The sequence below is a fragment of the Danio rerio genome, chromosome 15 (genome assembly GCF_052040795.2).
Source record: "Danio rerio strain M-AB ecotype USA chromosome 15, GRCz13ab, whole genome shotgun sequence".
Lineage (NCBI taxonomy): Eukaryota > Metazoa > Chordata > Actinopteri > Cypriniformes > Danionidae > Danio > Danio rerio.
The window spans coordinates 48,530,518-48,550,000 of NC_141035.1; the positions used below are offsets into that span (position 1 = coordinate 48,530,518).

The window sequence follows — 19,483 nt, forward strand, 5'->3', positions numbered from 1 at the left end:
CCACCTAATATACAGTCGGACTGCTAAATTTAGTGTTTAAATTTCCAAACACATTTCAAAAAGCCGAAGCAAAGATCTCATTTATCTTTGTATGTATGTATGTGTGTATGTATGTGTGTGTGTAGGACGCTCATGATGGAGAAGTGAACGCTGTGAGGTTTAGTCCTGGTTCTCGTCTGCTCGCCACAGGAGGAATGGACCGCCGGGTCAAACTCTGGGAAGTCGTATCTGGTACTGTTTACTGTTTATAATCCATCACATATATAGAGTTGAAGTCAAAATTATTAGCCTCTCAAGTATTTTTTCTCAAATATTTCCCAAATGATGTTTAACAGATTCAGGATTTTTTCACAGTATTTTCTATAATGTTTTTTCTTCTGGAAAAAGTCTTATTTGTTTTATTTCGACTAGAATAAAAGCAGTTATTAATTTTTTTAAGCCCATTTTAAGGTCAATATTATTAGCCCCCTTTAAGCAATATTTGTTTTGGATTGTCTACAGAACGAACCACTGTTATACTATGACTTGCCTAATTACCCTAACTGTAATTAGGCTCATTTGTAAGTCGCTTTGGATAAAAGCGTCTGCTAAATGTAAATGTAACCTAATTAACCCAAATAAGCCTTTAAATGTCACTTTAAGCTGAGTACTAGTATCCTGAAAAATATCTAGTCAAATATTACGCATTGTCATGATGATAAAGATAAAATAAATCAGTTACTAGAAAATAGTTTTTAAAACTAGTGTTTAGAAACGTGTTGAAGAAAATCTTCTCTCTGTTAAACAGAAATCGGGGGAAAAATATACAGCTTATAATTCTGACTTCACCTACACATCAGAGGTCAGTGATGAGATGTAAAAGGTCCGAAGCCCTCGTCTCCTTTCAGTCCGTTTGTCTCTCCCAGCAGCCACTGTTAATAATTTCCCAGCATGCTCTAGTCATGCATTGCTGGATAGAGGTGGTGGCTGATATTATGGACGTTTTTGCTGTATAATTAGAGTCTTTTAGAGAATTACAAGACTTTTATCAGCATCATCCGACAGAAACATCACACACAGGAGGGCCGGACTGAAGGAGGGACGTTTAATGGGCTCATGATCTCAAGTTTTCAAGCTGAGACCTTCAGTCGTTGCAAAGAGGAAATTGCTCAAGCTCAGTTTCATAAGGTTTAAAGGGACGGTTCACCCAAAAGTGCTTGAAAACGTTTATGAATTTTTTTTTTTCTGTTGAACACAAAACAAGATATTCTGAAGAATGTCAGAGAAAAAGCAGCATTTTGAGTTATGTTTCTGTCTAAAGATGCTAATTAGATTCATGCACAAACTGGAAAACTGCATTAAACATTTGTAAATAAAGTAGCGTTTCCATCCTGTTTTTGGGTGAACTATCCCTTTAATGCAGGGGTTCTCAAACTTTTCAGCCTGCGACCCCCAAAATGACAATGCTAGTGACTCGCGACCCCCAATATCCTCTGAGGTAGTTATAAATACAAAAACCTCGCTTGCAATGGCGCACACACACCAATAAACCCAAGTCTATGCTTGTTTTTTTAATGTATATCAGTGCTGTAAATGGGACAGAAAGTTTAACCTGGTGTCATAAAATCAATCTGCTGCATCTGACGCTATTGCTGTGTCTTTAATATAATGTAATTACCCCAGGGGTCACAGTCAAATAGAACTAGTAACTATAAGCTACTATAGTAATGCCGAGTTCAGACTGCATGATTTTCAAAGTAGTCATGTCACAGATGTTTTCACACTGCTTGACTATCTGGGCTAGCGTTTCGTCGCTGCTTTGTTTGCACTGCAAGATGAATCGGCGACAGGGACTTTCACATTGCATGACTTTACTATAGGAAGAATCGCCGACAACTTCGTCCAAACTACGCCTCACAGCCAAAAACACGTCGTATATCTTTTGTTATTAACTACATAATGAGAAAGAAGCCTTTAATGGGGTAGAACATGTACATGTTTGCTCACCTGGGTTTAAAGGGAATTAGCCTTTTCTCCTCAACGTTGATAATAAACTAATTTCTTTCTGTATGAAACGTCAAACAGACACGGTTGCTCCTGAGTCCTGTCAAACCTCCGCTAGTTTTTCCTCCATTTCGTGGGTCCAAATAAACCGAAAAAGAGCGCTTTTAACTTCTCCCCCAGCCTCCCGCTGGCCTGCAGCAGGTATACACACACACACACACATGCACACACAAGTGAACGCTGCTCTCTCATTGGCTGTAGGCGATCGCTGATGTTATTTTCAGTCAAAACTCAATTCACACGGCATGATTTGAATCGCCGACAGCTCCAGATATTTAGCATGCCAAATATCTCACAGGCATCGGCGACTCATCGGCGATTCTCTCAGATCGCGTCTTTGATAGTTCATACTGTGTGATTGTCACTCACGTGCACGAGCAGCGATTTGCCTGTGATTTCAGGCATTTGTCGGCGATTTCTCAAAACCTGTCGGCGAGCCAAAATCGGGGCTAAAATCACGCAGTCTGAACTAGGCATAACTAAATACAGCAGTATGTAGCAAATATAAACAACTATTATTTCTCTTCTGCAGGTTGTGGATAAAATTAGATAATTCTTATGGTTTAATAAAAATAGGGTTTTGGAAAAAAACAGTCGACCCCCAGACCCCAACTTTGAGAACCACTGCTTTAATAGAACAACTGCAGAGTTTTTTGTTTCCTCCTGATACATGGTGCCTATAGATTATGATATGTGTGTATGTTTATGGTTTAAAGGCTTTGTTTGTATGTGTCTGCAGGGCGATGTGAACCTAAAGGTGCACTGACGGGAAGTAATGCTGGAATCACCAGTATAGAGTTTGACAGTGCGGTGAGTGTATATCTCTATATAACAATGCAGTTACTAATATGAAATATAATTCCTGTCTTGTAGGGGTGTCAAAATTAATCGTTTCTTCGATGCACCGCGATGCAGACGCGGACAATTCGGTATCGGTTCAGTAATAATGATAACCGGTTATTACTGACGTCATTTACCTCATATGCGCTCTGTCACGAGGGAGACGATCGCGAGTATTTACAGCGCTCTAACTACTTAATACTCATGAACTGTGCACAATTTCACTGTGTGAGTTTGAGAATGAAAGTAGCCAACCCCATCTCTCTCTCTCTCTCTCTCTCTCTCTCTCTCTCTCTCTCTCTCTCTCTCTCTCTCTCTCTCTCTCTGTCTCTGTCTCTCTCTTTCTCACACACACACAGTGGCCCATTTGACCTGCTGGCGTGGCTTTTCTTCTCCTCTTGGCTGTTTTACAGTGTTACTTTTGCATACAGAAACGAGCGCGTGTCTGCAGAGTTTTCTCCAACGTGTTTATCATAGATCAGCTGTGAGATCGCCCCTGCCGCTTATCATTCATCTGAAGAGCGCAGCGCGCAACAGCCAATCGCAACCCAATCAATCCCAATCAAAGGGGTGTAAGAGAACTAGACAAGGATCAGAAATTGAGCTGGATATTTATATTTGTTTATATTATTTGCTTAATGCTCGTTTTTTTCAAAGTTACAGTTTATATATCTGACTGTTTGTATTAAATGACACAATTGTATTACAAATAATAACCTATAAATATAAATATTTTCATACATTTTAATACAAGAGCTGCTGCTGTGAAAAAAATATAAAAGCACCGTCAATGCACCGTGATGCACCGAAATATCGAATTGAACCGAATCGATGGCATGATAATCGTAACCCAACCGAATCGTGAGACTAGTGTAGGTTCACAGCACTACTGTCTTGTGTATTTGACGTAAGGAAATGTGATTATAGAATATGCTTAATTTAATATAATTTTTGACAGTGCACTGAATCAGATTTGACAAACAAAATAATTTAATGAGATGGATGAGTTCTTGGTTTTAATTTATCATATTAGTTTGCTATGAAATAAATTATATATCATAATATTAGATATTTGTTTATGGTTTATTGATTTATGTGATTGGACATTGGAAACATAAAATAACACAGAAACATAATTTGGCAAAAAGATTTCAGGTGGCCCTAAACATTTGATACTTTTTTGATAAATGTATATAAAATATATGATAAATGCAGTATTTAAATTTTTTATTGTTATGCAATATTCTTATTTTATATAGGAGATATAAATTACACACTAAAATTTGCTAAATAACTAAATGTTTTATTAATACAAACTTTTAAGTCAAGTCATTTTGTTAGCAAAAATTAGGTAAAATTTTCCTGTAAATATATAAAAATTATTGTACCGATGACAGTCTGTTGCGACTGGGCGACACTGACTGCCTTCAGCGAGAGACAGAGTGAAATGCCCAGCAGCTAATCAGCAATATAAAAGTAGTCACAGTGCGTACACGCTTCATAGTGTGAGGTGTGGATTTTAGCTGCCAGTGGATGAATGTAAATACAGATGATGGACTTGAAACTATGACGACTAACTATTTTATTGAGCAAAAACTCCCAAGAACTGACGAGGAGATCTCCTAGCTTGTCACACTCTGCTCTTTTCTCACTCATACACACACACATATAACCATCCTCGGAGGAGGACACCGCGCGCACACACACACACACACACACATTACCCTCCTCCACGGAGGTCCGTAAACAAAGCAGCACGCGTTGCGTTTTTAACGTGGCTTTACACGCGATATGAGAATATAGCGAGTTAACCTGATACAGTGCATGCGGTTACAAGGAACAAAACACAACTAAATACATTTGCAAGCTAGAGTAAATGAGGCAACAACTTTAATCGCAAGTACTTACACTTGAGAAATGGAGGAAGAAACCGATCCAGGTTCTGACATAGTCCATCAGTACTCTTTACTGATCCTTCCTTTAACAAACGGCCGATGAAGTATTCTTTGTAGCATGTAGTTTCCAGTAGCACTCAAACTGCTCAAGGCTGGGCTCCAATGCTGAGGTTTCATCTTTGGGTAAAGACTCAATAATCTGTGTGTGCGCGTGTGTGTCTGTCTGTGTGTGTGCGTGCGTGTGTGTGCGTGCGAGCGTGCGTGCGTGCGTGCGTCTGTGTGCGCGCGTGTTTGTGTGTGTGGCTTTTTCTGTGTTAGAGGGCGGGGCCGCAGGTTTCAAATCTCCCAGGTTTGCGCGCGCAACTACTTGGTTTTGTTGTCACGTCATGGCAAAACACCTAATGACTCGTTATCAAGACGACTCGTTTGAAGCACTATGAGTCGACTCTTTTATAGATGAATCAACAGTTTTAAACGCTGTACACTTACAGATTTAAGCCATAGCTGGATACTTCACTTCACTTAGAGCTGTGTTACAAACTACATGGAAGAGCATTTTCAAAAACCCATAATATGGGCTCTTTAAGCTGCTTTGAGACAATCTACATTGTAAAAAGCGCTATAAATATAAACATGAATTAAATTGAATTGAATACTTATAATGTACGTATTCTGCATTATCTTTTTCTACATCCCTAACACAATACCTGCACTAAATTAATATCTATTAATAAAGAACAAATTAGCAGTTTATTGAAGCAAAAGTATTTAGTGGTTTGCTAATAGCAAGAATTGAACCTTAAAATAGTGCAACTATAAATTCCTTCCAAATAGGGCTATTCAATCATTTGGTGAAATTGTGTAGATACATATATATATATATATATATATATATATATATATATATATATATATATATATATATATATATATATATATATATATATATTGCAGAAAAATTAAATATTACAATGTCTGATTCCAGTATTGTACAGCCCTAGACGGTGGATAATATTTGACTAGATATTTTTCTAGACGCTGGTATTCATCTTAAAGTAACATTCACAGGCTTAACTAGGTTAATCAGGCAAGTCATTGGACAACAGTGGTTTGTTCTGTAGCTAATTGAAAAAATAACTACTTAAAGGGGCTTATAATATTGACCACAGCTGTTTTTAAGAGTGTTTTGTGACTGATAATATTGTGTTTGCTCGCAGGGCTCGTATCTTCTGGCTGCTTCCAATGATTTCGCAAGCCGAATTTGGACTGTCGATGACTACAGACTGAGGGTGAGGATTTCACTGAACACGTACACACACCATGTTTAGTGACATGTTATCATGTGTGCAGTGGCTGCAGTAGTTCAGTTTTTGATCCCTACACACATTTAGATGTAAAGGTTAATCACGTTGACAGTATATCTTAAACAAATGTTTTTTAATATTTAAAAAAAAAAATACTTAAAAATGGCAAAATTTATATTTATTAAAATAGATTTGCTCAAATGTCTTCATTCATTCATTATCTTGTCGGCTTAGTCCCTTTATTAATCCGGGGTCGCCACAGCGGAATGAACCGCCAACTTATCCAGCACGTTTTTACGCAGCGGATGCCCTTCCAGCCGCAACCCATCTCTGGGAAACATCCACACACACACTCATTCACACACACACTCATACACTACGGACAATTTAGCCTACCCAATTCACCTGTACCGCATGTCTTTGGACTGTGGGGGAAACCGGAACACTTGGAGAAAATCTCGTCTCCTACTCCTCGTGTTTCACTGATTTAAGAGCCCATTTTAGTGCTAAAACTTTAAATTTAAGACTAACATGCCAATTATTTATAAGATTTTCTTCTAGATTGGCAAGTTAGGAGCTTCTCTTAGCTTTAAAGATGCAGTATAGAGGACTGATTGCAGTCTAATACAAAATATTGTAGAGGGGTTTATTTACACAACCCCTCCTCTGACTCACAATTAGGTTGCCAGATTGAGGACTAAGGCCCCATTTACACTGCCAGGTCTTGATGCCTTACGATTTGTTGCCTATATCTGATTTGTTTGGCTGTCTGTTTACAAGTTGTTTTAATTGTGACCCATATCCAATTCATGCGTTTACAATTGCCATACAATTCATGTCGCGCATGCATAAAGGCGGGTTCTAGCATCTGCGCCACACTAGCATGGATGGAAGAAATTGTCTTGTTTTTAGCTGTGCGAAATATACGAAGTGTAGTATAAGCAGTGAATGGTTTAGTCCAGATTTACCCCCACGCAGTTTATGTAATGGTATAGCCCTGAGCTGTGTGTGTAGTTGAAGATGTAGCCTTTGCCTGTGTGTGCACTGGTGTTAGAGAGAATAGAGTTATTCTATGGTGTAGTCCGCAGTGTGTGTATTAATAGCGCCAAAAAGCAAAAGTTTCAACACGAAGTTCGCCCAACTTTAAAAGGATTTAGAGGCGGAGGTGGGAAAGGGCCGTCATCGCAGCTTGCGCTTATGGTTTATATGCTTTATGATGTCCTCCACCATTCAGAGGAGTTTGTGGGTACGAGAGAGATCTCAGGTCTGGTGGGAGCAGGTCTCTGTGTTTCCTCTGATGTTGTTTACCGCGTCGGCATCTCCACACACGCTCTTCTTTCTGTCATTAAACCGTGGAGAAGCACCACATTGACGCAAGTTTAATGATGTACAGAACGGAATGCCTCAATACATCTGATCTGCCTGTTTACATGACAGTCACATTGTCACATTTCCGATCTATATCTGATTTATTTCCACATATGAAGGAGGCCTGAAACCGATCTCTGAATATCCGAATGCATGTTTTTTTTCGTGTTTACACTCTCATAGAACAGATCCGATCAGTGTCACATAGGGTTGTAACAATATACCGGTATGACGGTCTACCACGATTTGAACGTGCACGATTATCATACCATGAACAATTGCATATCAACGGTTTTAACCCTTAAAGACCAAAACAGCCGCCCGCGGCTAAAAATAAGTATTGCTCTTAAATGTTTAATAACTTTTGATCCGCTGATCCGATTCATACAATTCAAAGATTGGCATAAAGAAGAGAATCTCAGCTTTTCCAGTCACATAACATTCACGGACTTTCAGAGGCTCTGGAATCAGTGCGGTTACGTCATCAAAATTTGACAACGCTGATTTGACAAAGAAACGCTCGTCACTGTGTCTCCGGACAAATCAGACATGATACATTGATGCATTGTCCATCCTCCATACCCAGATTGGTTCAAACTCGCTATATCACAACCAATAAGCATAGGTTTCGTTTTTTTACCAAACAATGAGCTTTTTAAACAACACAGAATGAGAGATAGGCATACATTTATGCACGGCTAAATAAAACGCAAAAAAAAAGTTTTGCATGAAATAATTTCATACTAAGTACTTTTGCATGCACAGCAGCACAGAAACATGACAAAACAGTGACACAGCAAAGACGAACTGCTGCTCTTGCTGTTTTCAAAAGACGCAAATGAAGGTGCAGCTGTTTGTCTGCATTGCAGACAACCAAATCCAAATCCATATCCACAGACAACCATATCCATGCTGGCACATAAAACCTAAGGATGTTCCATATTGAATCTAGTTTCGTTATGTAACTATTTATAGTATAGTAAATATTTATATCTATTTTTTACTGAGGATTTGCACCATGTTTATTTGGACTTTATTTGGACTTTGACACATTATTTATTATTTTCTTATTTTTATTTGTTCATTGTAAGTGGTGTTGTTTATAGTAACTGAAAATATATTATTTGGAAAAAGTCAAATTTGCTTCACTGTTCTATTATTTTGTAACATTTGTAACATACCGTATACCGCGAAACCGTCAAACCGTGGTATTGTTTTAGACGATTATCATACCGTAAAAAATTCATACCGTTACAAACCTAGTGTCACATATGAGCAAAAAATCGTAATTGGGTCACATTTAACTGGCAGTGTAAACGAGGCCTAAAAGAGTGGCTGAAGATCAAGCCTATGCTCTATAAGCTGCTCAGCTAATGTTTACGTTTGTAATATTTGTATTATTTGCTAGTTAAAAACTACCTCATGTGGATTTTCATAATACGGAATATGCAATTCTCAAAAGTCAGAATTCACGACTGAAATAAAATTCGCTATTTTCTATTAAGGCAACCCGAGGTGCTGAAATATAGTTGGTTACACTAAAGTATAGTTGTGGGTGGAGTTACAGATTAAAACAAAGACAGACATTCAGACACTGAACAGTCATGTTCAAAGCAGAATATCTGACTTCAGCAGTGTTTTTCAAGATAAACAAGAATGATCACTGAGCATGTTTCTGAAATATCTGCAAACATATTATGGTGTTTTTATGCTTTAGAGGAGTCAAAAACTGACATACAGCAGCTTTAAGATGTTTTATGAATTGCTGACAACACATTTAAAGTATTTTTAAGTATCTAAAGCTAGGTCAAAGGTCAATGATGTGATGTAAAAGGTCTGATGTCCAGCTCTCTTCCAGTCCATCTGTCTCTCCCAGCAGCCCCTGTTAATAATTTCCCAGCATGCTCTAGTCGTGCATAGCTGGTTTGACATGGCAGCTGAAATTATGGATGTTTCTGCTAAATTTGAGTCTTTTGAAAGCATCAGACGAGACTCTGACAGAAACATCCCACAGGAAAGCACACACACACACACACACACACACACACAGACACACACACACACACACATGCATCTACATATGCAGAAGCAGGAGAGCAGGACTGGAGGAGGCTGGAGCGCTGATCTGAAAAATCTCTCTGAGATCTGAAGTGAAGCTCTTTTATGTATGAAAGCTGTTGTTTGTGCATCTGTTTGATTGTTTTTGTTTGTTCCTGAAGCACACGCTCACAGGACACAGCGGGAAGGTTTTATCTGCTCGCTTTCTCCTGGATAACGCAAGGATCGTTTCCGGCAGCTACGACCGAACGCTCAAACTCTGGGACCTGCGCAGCAAAGTCTGTAAGACACTCTTCATTCATTTTCTTGTCGGCTTAGTCCCTTTATTAATCTGGGGTCACCACAGTGGAATGAACCGCCACTTAAGTTTTACGCAGCAGATGCCCTTCCAGCCGCAACCCATCTCTGGGAAACATCCACACACACATTCACACACACACTCATACACTACGGACAATTTAGCTTACCCAATTCCCCTATAGCGCATGTGTTTGGACTGTGGGGGAAACCGGAGCACCCGGAGGAAACCCATGCGAACGCAGGGAGAACATGCAAACTCCACACAGAAACGCCAACTGAGCCGAGGCTCGACCCAGCGACCTTCTTGCTGTGAGGCGACAGCACTACCTACTGCGCCACTGCCTCGCCCTGACACTCTTTATTTTCAATCTTATATTGATTGTTTTTATGACAAAACTAAATATTGAGAGAGGTAAACTGTCCATATATTGTCCATCGCTAATCCTATCCCGTAACCCCTCCTTTATTAACTCAATTAACAAAACAAGTAAAGTAAATGCATAGAAAAGTACCAAATTAAGTACATCAGATACAGAAGTACACAACATCAGAGAATAACTGGATACAGATGCAGGGAAAATAGTTAAAAACAAATATGGCTATATTTTATTAGGCTACTTGCTCTTACGTGCTGAAACATTTAACACGACGTCTATCAAAACAAGGATGTTATAAAATACATTTCATACCGAGTTATAACGGAGAATTTCTGTGGCTTTATATTATGGATGGTGCGCTCACTGTGATGGGTCCCTCCGTTAGTGGCGAGAGCACTCGATGCACAATGCCAACAGTCGGTCGGCGAGTAAACAAATGTAATGAATGGAAATACACATTTTTGTGCGTATAGACATATAATGTACTGCTGTACAGTAACATGTCATTTATTTGTTTCGGTTGTCTTCAGTTTAATGGTTTCGTTTCGTGATGATTCCATGGTGTGCTTTATCTGCCTGATTCCCGCTGAAGTGGCCGGGTTGTGTGACGTTTGATTCGGGGGATGTTCTGGGGGTGGTGTTTGCATGACGAGCTGCGAGCTACTAGCCCGACAGTGGAAATGCGACATGATTTTAATAAAGTTGAATGAGATGTGAATTAGATTTTTTTCATGCTTATGACAACTGTCATTTGCTCAGTTATGACATTATAAATGCAAAGATTACATTGTTTGTTATGACAACTAAACGACATAAACAAATACATCACAACATGTTTTTATCCCTGTCATGACAACTTGACATTACCAAGACAACATAACTTGTCATAAATCTGTCATAAACATGATTTTTTGCTAAATATTAATATAGACAGCACTTCTTGGAGACAAATTCTTGTCTGTTTATGATACTGTTGTTATTATAAAATATTAAGTAGCTTTTTGTTGTTTGTTCTGGTGTGTTTTACGATTACGATACATCTTGGAATACAGATCATTAAAAAAAAATGCAAACAGAAGACTTTATTCAGCTCAAGTCTGTTGAGTTCTGTAGCTTGGAAAGAATCATTTGTGAAGAAGGAGCTGATTAATGATCATCTGTGTGTTTTTGCTCATCAGGCATGAAGACGGTGTTTGCTGGTTCCAGCTGTAATGATATCGTCTGCACGGAGCAGTGTGTGATGAGCGGACACTTCGATAAGAAAGTTCGCTTCTGGGACATCAGGTGAGTGTCTTGATAATGAATTAAAGCATGTCTTGATAAAAACAGTTTTTAATTATTTTTAACCAAGTAAGGTCAATATTATTAGCCCCCTTTAATATATATTATTTTGCATTTCATTACATTAGCTAACAGAAATTAGTTATCAAAACTATCATATTCAAAAACAGCTAAACAAATTATGAAAACTCTGGAGTCTGCATTAATTTCATCTACATATTCTGATGCATGAACAAACTGCACGGAGATCAGGTGAACACTTCATAAGTGCACAATGCATGAAACTAAAATACATTTCTGAAGAAAAATGTTTTAAGGTGTGAGTTGGTCTTGGGGCAAACAAGGCATCAAAAATTGTCCATTGAATGATGAATGAATAGCAGATATACAATATATGCTGTAACAAATAGCTTGTGATGTTTGTAAATGTAAACATGCATGTACATATGTTATTTGCCACACCTGTAAAGTGCATGAAAAATGCTTCAGTTTGACTTTGGGAAAAGGTGTAAGAAGTGTTAATGTATCTCACTCACCCACTTACTCGTTTGTTTGTTTGTTTGTGTGTGTGTGTGTTTGTGTGTGCGTTTGTGTGTGTGTGTGTGTGTGTTCAGGGCAGAGAGTATCGTGCGTGAGCTGGAGCTGATGGGCCGTGTGACGTCTCTGGATCTGAATCACGACCGCACTGAACTCCTCACCTGCTCTCGGGATGACCTGGTGAAAATCATCGACCTGCGCACTAATGCTGTCCGACAAACCTTTAAGTGCGTAACTCACACTATTATTGAAGTCATATCAATACTGTACTTGTGCAAAAATTATTCGCCCTTCTGTGATAGTTTCATTCATTCATTCATTTTCTTGTCGGCTTAGTCCCTTTATTAATCCGGGGTCGCGACAGCGGAATGACTTTTCACTGCATGTTTTTACACAGCGGATGCTCTTCCAGCCGCAACCCATCACTGGGAAATTAAATTTTCATAGTTTTATCAAATATTTCCCACAGTGACTGTTTAAATTTCACATTTACCGTATTTTCCGCACTATAAGGCACACCTAAAAACCTTAAATTTTGTCATAAAACGGCCGTGCGCCTAATAATCCGGTGCGCTTTATGTGTGCACGGAGTTCACAAATCTGTAAAAATGTTGTTGTGTGATTTCGGAAAGCGCTCCGCTTGATTGGCTGTCGGAGCATTTCCCGCCGACACAGAGACGTAAAACGTACACTATGCAGCAGCAATAAATCAATCAAAACCACACGTTTCTCTAATGATCCCCGAAAATGGCACCAGTAAAGAGACATGCTTACGAGGCACAATTCAAACTACAAGCTACTAGTTACGCGGTTGTAAATGGGAATAGAGCAGCTGCGAAACAATTCCACATAAATGAATCTATGGTTCGGAAGTGGAGGAAACAAAAAAAAAAAAAAAATAATAATAATAATAATAATAATTCCTTACATTTATATAGCGCTTTTCTGGGCACTCAAAGCGCTTTACACACAATGGGGGGAATCTCCTCATCCACCACCAGTGTGCAGCATCCACCTGGATGACACGACGGCAGCCATTTTGCGCCAGACCGCACACCACACACCAGCTGATTGGTGGAGAGGAGACAGCGATGAAGCCAATTGGAATATGGGGATGGTTAGGAGGCCATGATGGACAAAGGCCAGTGGGCAGATTTGGCCTGGATGCCGGGGTTAAACCCCTACTCTTTTCGAAGGACATCCTGGGATTTTTAACGACCACAGAGAGTCGGGACTTCAGTTTAACGTCTCATCCGAAAGACGGCGCTCACTGAGCAGTATAGCGTCCCCGTCACTATACTGGGGCATTAGGACCCACACAGACCGCAGGTTGGGCGCCCCCTGCTAACACCACTTCCGAAAAGTGAAAATGAACTGCGCCGAGTTAAGAAGACGAAACAGAGTTTCCGCGGGAACAAAGCAAGGTGGCCACAGTTAGAAGACCAACTTGAATAAATTCGGAGCTTGCTGTCATTTCGGGAGGACTAACATAAGAACTCCAACCGCTGGATATTGGTGCTAACCAACTGGATATAAAGTGAAGTTGCGAGCTGCGTGGGAGCAATGGATGACAGACGGCAAACACACTTTTACTAAGACTGGTAGGCATGCCGGGCGAGTTACGCCACCATATGTGAATGGATTGTGGATGCCTGGGCTAAGGTGTCCGCTTTAACTGTTGTCCGAGCTTTCGCAAAAGCCGGCATCATTGCTGAACAGCCACCCGGCAATGAGACTGACTCCGACAATGATGAGAGAGAACCCGGCGTGTTTGATGACGAAACTGCCCAGCTGTTCTATTCAGACACAGAAGATGAGGACTTTGATGGATTTGTGGGAGAAGACTGATCAAAAAAATAATAATGATGTGAGTGTATTGTTAAATAGTACAATAAAGTTCAACTAAACTATTTTAACTGTTCCATTACCTATTTTTGCAGACAGTGTATTTTAGCGTGCGCCTTATAATACGGTGCGCCTTTATGTATGGGTTAAGTACAGAAATAGACCCCGTAATTGAGACTGCGTCTTAAAATCCGGTGCGCTTTATAGTGCGGAAAATACGGTATTGTTAATTTATTGTGAGTGAATTTTGGGGTGAACTATCCCTATAACAGAGCAAAGACATTTAATTTCCTGTTAAATATTTTTCTGGAGGCATTTTTTTAGCTTGTCTGGTAAAATAATGTAAAGGGGTCAATATTATTAGCCCCCTTAAGCAATATTAGTTTTAGATAGTCTCCAGAACAAACCACTGTTATACAATGACTTGCCTAATTACACTAACTTTACCCTAATTAACCTAGTGAAGCCTTTAAAAGTCACTTTAAGCTGAATACTAGTGTCTTGAAGAATATCTTATCAAATAATATGTGCTGTCATCATGGCAAACAGTTATTAAAACTATTATGTTTAGAAATGTGTATATTAAATCGTTTAATCGCTGGCTTTTTTGTCTGCTGTTTTTCATCAGGATGTCTAATAATGTTGTGTTTCTGCAGTGCTCAAGGCTTCAAGTGCGGTTCTGACTTCACCAGGGTCACGTTTAGGTAGGAGCACGACGTTCATGATGGATAATATGCTGTTAATATGATATTGTTAAGCTAGTTTGGGTATTTTTAACCAAACGTGTGTTTCACATGCTAGGAATTTTAATTTCTAACATATATATTTGGTGGGCTATTTAGATAGATACACCTTAATAAAATGGGAATGGTTGGTGATGTTAACGTCCTGTTTGAGGCACATTAGTATATGTGAGGTGGCAATTTTTTAAGATGGGTGGTGACCGTGGTGGCCATTTTGAAGTCGGCCATCTTGGATCCAACTTTTGTTTTTTACAATAGGAAGAGGGTCATGTGACACATCAAACTTATTGGGAATTTCACAAGAAAAACAATGGTGTGCTTGGTTTTAACGTATCTTTATTCTTTCATGAGTTTTTTAAAAGTTTCTGACCACTTATAAAATGTGTTCAGTGTGCTGCCCGTTGTGTTGGATTGTCAATGCAACCCTCTTCTCCCACTCTTCACACACTGATAGCAACACCGCAGGAGAAATGCCAGCACAGGCTTCCAGTATCCGTAGCTTCAGGTGCTGCACATCTTGTGTCTTTAGTCTTTTGAGTTAGTAAGTTGCAAACAGTCAAATAACATCGCAGTATTGGGATAACAGTTTATAGTTGAGGTAAAAACACTAATGTTTATGGTGAAGATTAAAATCACCGTCATATTCATTTACAGTAACGTGATGCTCAAGAATGATAGTTGTAGGCCGCAGTTATATTATTTAACCAATAGGTGGCGACAATCAGCCATCACAAATACGCCACTGAAAAATTCTTCAAAAATGATCATCTAGCAATGAAATAAAGCTGTTTGAGTGAATCACTGAGTCATTTATTGAAGATGAGACTAAAATAAATATGCATTGAACAAATGATAATGTTAGATTTCTACATTTAGCGATATCAGCAACAGTAGGAGTTACAGTGATTTTTTTCGCAGCACTGAATATTTTACTATTTATTTTTATTCAGCTGATTGTTTCTTCATTTTATTTGTAATAAAATTACAGCTTAAAGGTTCTGTTTATTAAAGCCAAAAGTTTCTCTCAGTGCTGTTTTTGTAATAAACGGAAAGCAAATTACATTTGTCACCTCCCCTTTTTGGCTGATCTGAAAAATGGTCTGATCCATGACTAAAAAACCTTGGCTGCGTCCGAAACCACATACTTCCATACTATATAGTACGCTTAAATCAGTATGCGAGCCGAGTAGTATGTCCGAATTCATAGAATTCGAAAATCAGTAGGCGAGAAGTACCCGGATGACTTACTACTTCTGGCGAGATTCTGAAGTGCGCAGCCCATGCACGCTGCGCTATCCCATAATGCCCCGTGAGAAAATTCATGAATGGAAGTGAGGCGACGCAACTGACGCAGGTTTGTCACGTGACCATGACAAAATGGCGGATGTAGTACGTCCGAATTCCATTCATACTTTTCACATTCATACTGTATAGAGTGTACTTTTCTAACGGCCGAGTAGTACGTTTACATTCAAATGCAGTACCTAGTAGTAGGCGATTTCGGATGAAGCCAAAAATGTGATCCAAACGGTGAGATTTGTGATCCGTTACATCACTACACACACACACACACACACACACACACACACAGAGCTACACGACTGTCAAAAAATGCATCGCTTAATGCTTATTTTTTCATGCATTGCAATTTAAAGTATTTTCCTTGCTATATTTCTACAATTATAAAATCATATATCACAGTTGTATTTTAAAACCTAAAGTTATAAGATCATTTTATAATATTTGTTTACTTTTATCTATCTTTTGTTAAAATATCTTAACACTTACAGGGTTCAACACTTAAGGATTTTTTCTACTGGTCCGATCGGGCCAATGGTTCAGATTTTTACTTGCCCTGCCAAAATTTTCATTGTTCCCACCAAAGAAAAAGCTAAATTTAATAGCAATTTTATTTAGCCACATATTTTAAATCAGGGGTGCTCAATCCTGTTCCTGGAGATCTACCCTCCTGCAGATTTCAGTTGCTACCCATAGCATACACACCTGAACCAATTAATTAGAACCTGAACACCACTTGATAATTACCGGCAGGTGTGTTTGATATGGGTTGCAACTGCAATCTGCAGGAAGGTAGATCTCCAGGAACAGGATTGAGCACCCCTGTTTTAAATAATGTGTCAAAAATAATGACTATAATTATTTAATTTTTTAAATGATATTTTTAAAATGTTAATATATGTATAATAAGCAAAATTATGTGTTAACTAAAGAGCAGTATCGTGGTTCAACGTTGGAACACTGGACCGGTGGTTCAGATTTTTACTTGCCCTGCCAAAGTTTTCACTGGCCCCACCAAAAAAAAGTGAATTGCTATTTCTTAGCCACATAATTTAAATAATGTCAAAAATAATGTCTGTGAATTTAAATATTTTAGAAATATTGAAATATTTAGCAGTAAAATATAGCAGTATGGAAAATGTGCATGCATTTATTGCAAAACAAAAAGTGACCGACTTAAAAGTGACAGCAAACCAAGCAAAACCCACATCGTCTTGTACCCATGTCAACAGACGTTTTCTGTTAGCCTCATATTTTGATGTGACGTCAGGTTGCCATCTCTTTGCTGTACTGGTTTTTACCAGGTTATGGAAAAAAATAACGTGCTCACAACATCCGAATATGGTGTTTACGACTTCACAGAGAAGGCAGCATTCAAAGACTTAAAAGAACAAATAGTTTCTCGATTCTAAGACAGTATTTGCATGCAATTGACAAATAGTAGCGGGCAAATTGAAATTTAGTGACCCGATTGGGCCAGTAACGATTCTGTCTACTGTCCCCGGGCCATTGGGCAGTCCTTATTGTTGAACCCTGAGTATGGAAAATGTGAAGGTATTTTATTTTAGTTCTAAATTATTTAACAAAAGGTGGCCTCAATCGGGCCAGTAATGATCCTGTCTACTGTCCCAAGCGTCACTCACACTGGCCCCGGGCCATCAGGCAGTTCTTATTGTTGAGCCCTGACTTAACTCAATTCATCAAGCTTTTCTTTTAGTATAGTATTGGTTAAATTCTGTCTATATTGTTCAGTCATGTTAAATGTTTAACTGAAGTACAGCTGATCTCTGGAGTCCAAATGAACATGATTGTGTGTTTGTGTTTCAGTCCTGATGGGAGTTTTGTGGCGGCCGGTTCTGCAGACGGCGTTCTGTACTTCTGGAACGTTCTAACAGGGAAGCTAGAGAAAACCCTCGATAAGGGTCACAGGTAAGCAGGAACACGCATACACACTCACATGTATACACACAAAAACGTATATACACACTCACATACATGTGTTATCTCACGAATACATACACACACTCACACATGCATACAAAGACATATCCATTGGAAATATGCACATGCATACACAAAGATACACATGTACACTCAGGTACGCACACTCAAACATGCATACACATGTACTCACAAACGTATACACACACTCATACACACGCAAACAGGCAAATACACTTAAACATGCACATGCATATACATGTATACTTAAACATACATGTATACATTTGCACTTAGTCACACACACTTATTTATACACAAACGTATACACACACTCATGCACACGCAAACAGGCATATATACTTAAACATGCACATGCATATACATGTATACTTAAACATACATGCATACATTTGTCACACACACTTAATTATACACACTAAAACATACACGCATACATATACACATGCACATTCATTCATACACACACACACACACACATGCAAGTACACATATACACTCAATCGCACACAAGTACACACAGACTCAAATATGCATACACGTTCACACACATGCATACACGCATACGTATACACACACTCAAACACTTATACTCGCACATACACGTATACACGCATACATATGTAAACATATACACTCAATCACACACCTACGTATACACGCACTCAAATAAGCATACGCACATATACATGCTTAAACACACTCAGTCACACACACTTACGTATACACAGACTCAAATATACATACACACACATACACACTTAAATATTGACACATGAGCATGCACACACGCATACATATGAACCCATACATGCAAAAGAGTGTACATTTCACAGGGGGGCTAATCGTATAGTGTTTAACTGTGAATGTGACTCATATTTAATTTGCTTGAATATTAATAGTATTAAATAATTGGCTTCGGCACTTTTATGTGAACTTCCTGTGTTTGCAGTTCTGCTATCAACTCGGTGTCCTGGTCTCTGTCGGGAGCGTTTGTGGCCAGTGTGGAGAAAGGCAGCAAGGCCGTGCTTTGGTCCGACATGTGATCCTCCGCCGTGATTGGCTGAGCATGGCACCGCCCTGCCGTGATTGGATGAAACAGACTGTAAAGACGGAACGAAAGTGAGCCCACCCTCACGCCCCACAGGCCTCTAAAACTACCTTTCCCACAATGCCATCTGTCTGGCTCTCTACACATACTATACTATACATATTTATAGCAGCTTTCATGCACAGTCTCGTGTCTCACACACACACACACACATGCATTCAGTGCGAGATTACACAAAAGACTCTCGTTGATCTTTGACTCTTACTGCTTATTTTAACACAGCTTTAAATCAGTGTGTGTGTGTTTACTGTTGTAGTTCATGCTTTGCCTTATACAGATACAGGCCATTAAGGTGTGTGTGTGTACGTTTGTGTGCGTGCGAGTGCGTGCGTGCATGAGTGCATTTGCGTTCGTATGTGCGTGCATTTGCGAACGTCGTTGCGTTTGTGTGCGTGCATTTGTGTATGCGCGCACGTTTGCATGCGTGCATCTGAGTGCGTGTGTTTGCGTACGTTTATGCGTGTGTGCATTTGCGCGTGTGTATGTGCGTTTGCGTGCGTGAGTGCGTTTGCGTACGTGC

General features: G+C 39.2%; 1 protein-coding gene, 2 long non-coding RNA genes and 1 other non-coding gene across 4 annotated transcripts in view; 2 read left to right on the top strand and 2 right to left on the bottom strand.

The window, feature by feature from the left end:
• The window catches only part of LOC147833781 (uncharacterized), a 290,137-nt gene that overhangs the window by 36,025 nt on the left and 234,629 nt on the right, over positions 1 to 19,483 (bottom strand). The window lies entirely within an intron of this gene.
• The window catches only part of atg16l1 (autophagy related 16 like 1), a 51,372-nt gene that overhangs the window by 29,725 nt on the left and 2,164 nt on the right, over positions 1 to 19,483 (top strand). Inside the window, 9 exon segments of the mRNA NM_001017854.3 lie at positions 126 to 231; positions 2,783 to 2,853; positions 5,996 to 6,067; positions 9,670 to 9,790; positions 11,364 to 11,469; positions 12,081 to 12,230; positions 14,505 to 14,552; positions 17,718 to 17,819; positions 18,805 to 19,483. The exon segment at positions 18,805 to 19,483 is cut by the window's right edge and continues 387 nt beyond it. Coding sequence (NP_001017854.2) covers positions 126 to 231; positions 2,783 to 2,853; positions 5,996 to 6,067; positions 9,670 to 9,790; positions 11,364 to 11,469; positions 12,081 to 12,230; positions 14,505 to 14,552; positions 17,718 to 17,819; positions 18,805 to 18,898 — 870 coding nt within the window. The 3' untranslated portion in view covers positions 18,899 to 19,483.
• On the bottom strand, positions 227 to 4,470 carry LOC147840722 (uncharacterized). The gene is made up of 3 exons (XR_015510049.1): positions 3,233 to 4,470; positions 1,936 to 3,171; positions 227 to 1,452 (listed from the first exon to the last, which is right to left on the bottom strand). It is a non-coding gene; the product is annotated as an uncharacterized LOC147840722 (long non-coding RNA).
• Positions 841 to 1,122, top strand: LOC137487809 (small Cajal body-specific RNA 6). The gene has a single exon (XR_015510086.1).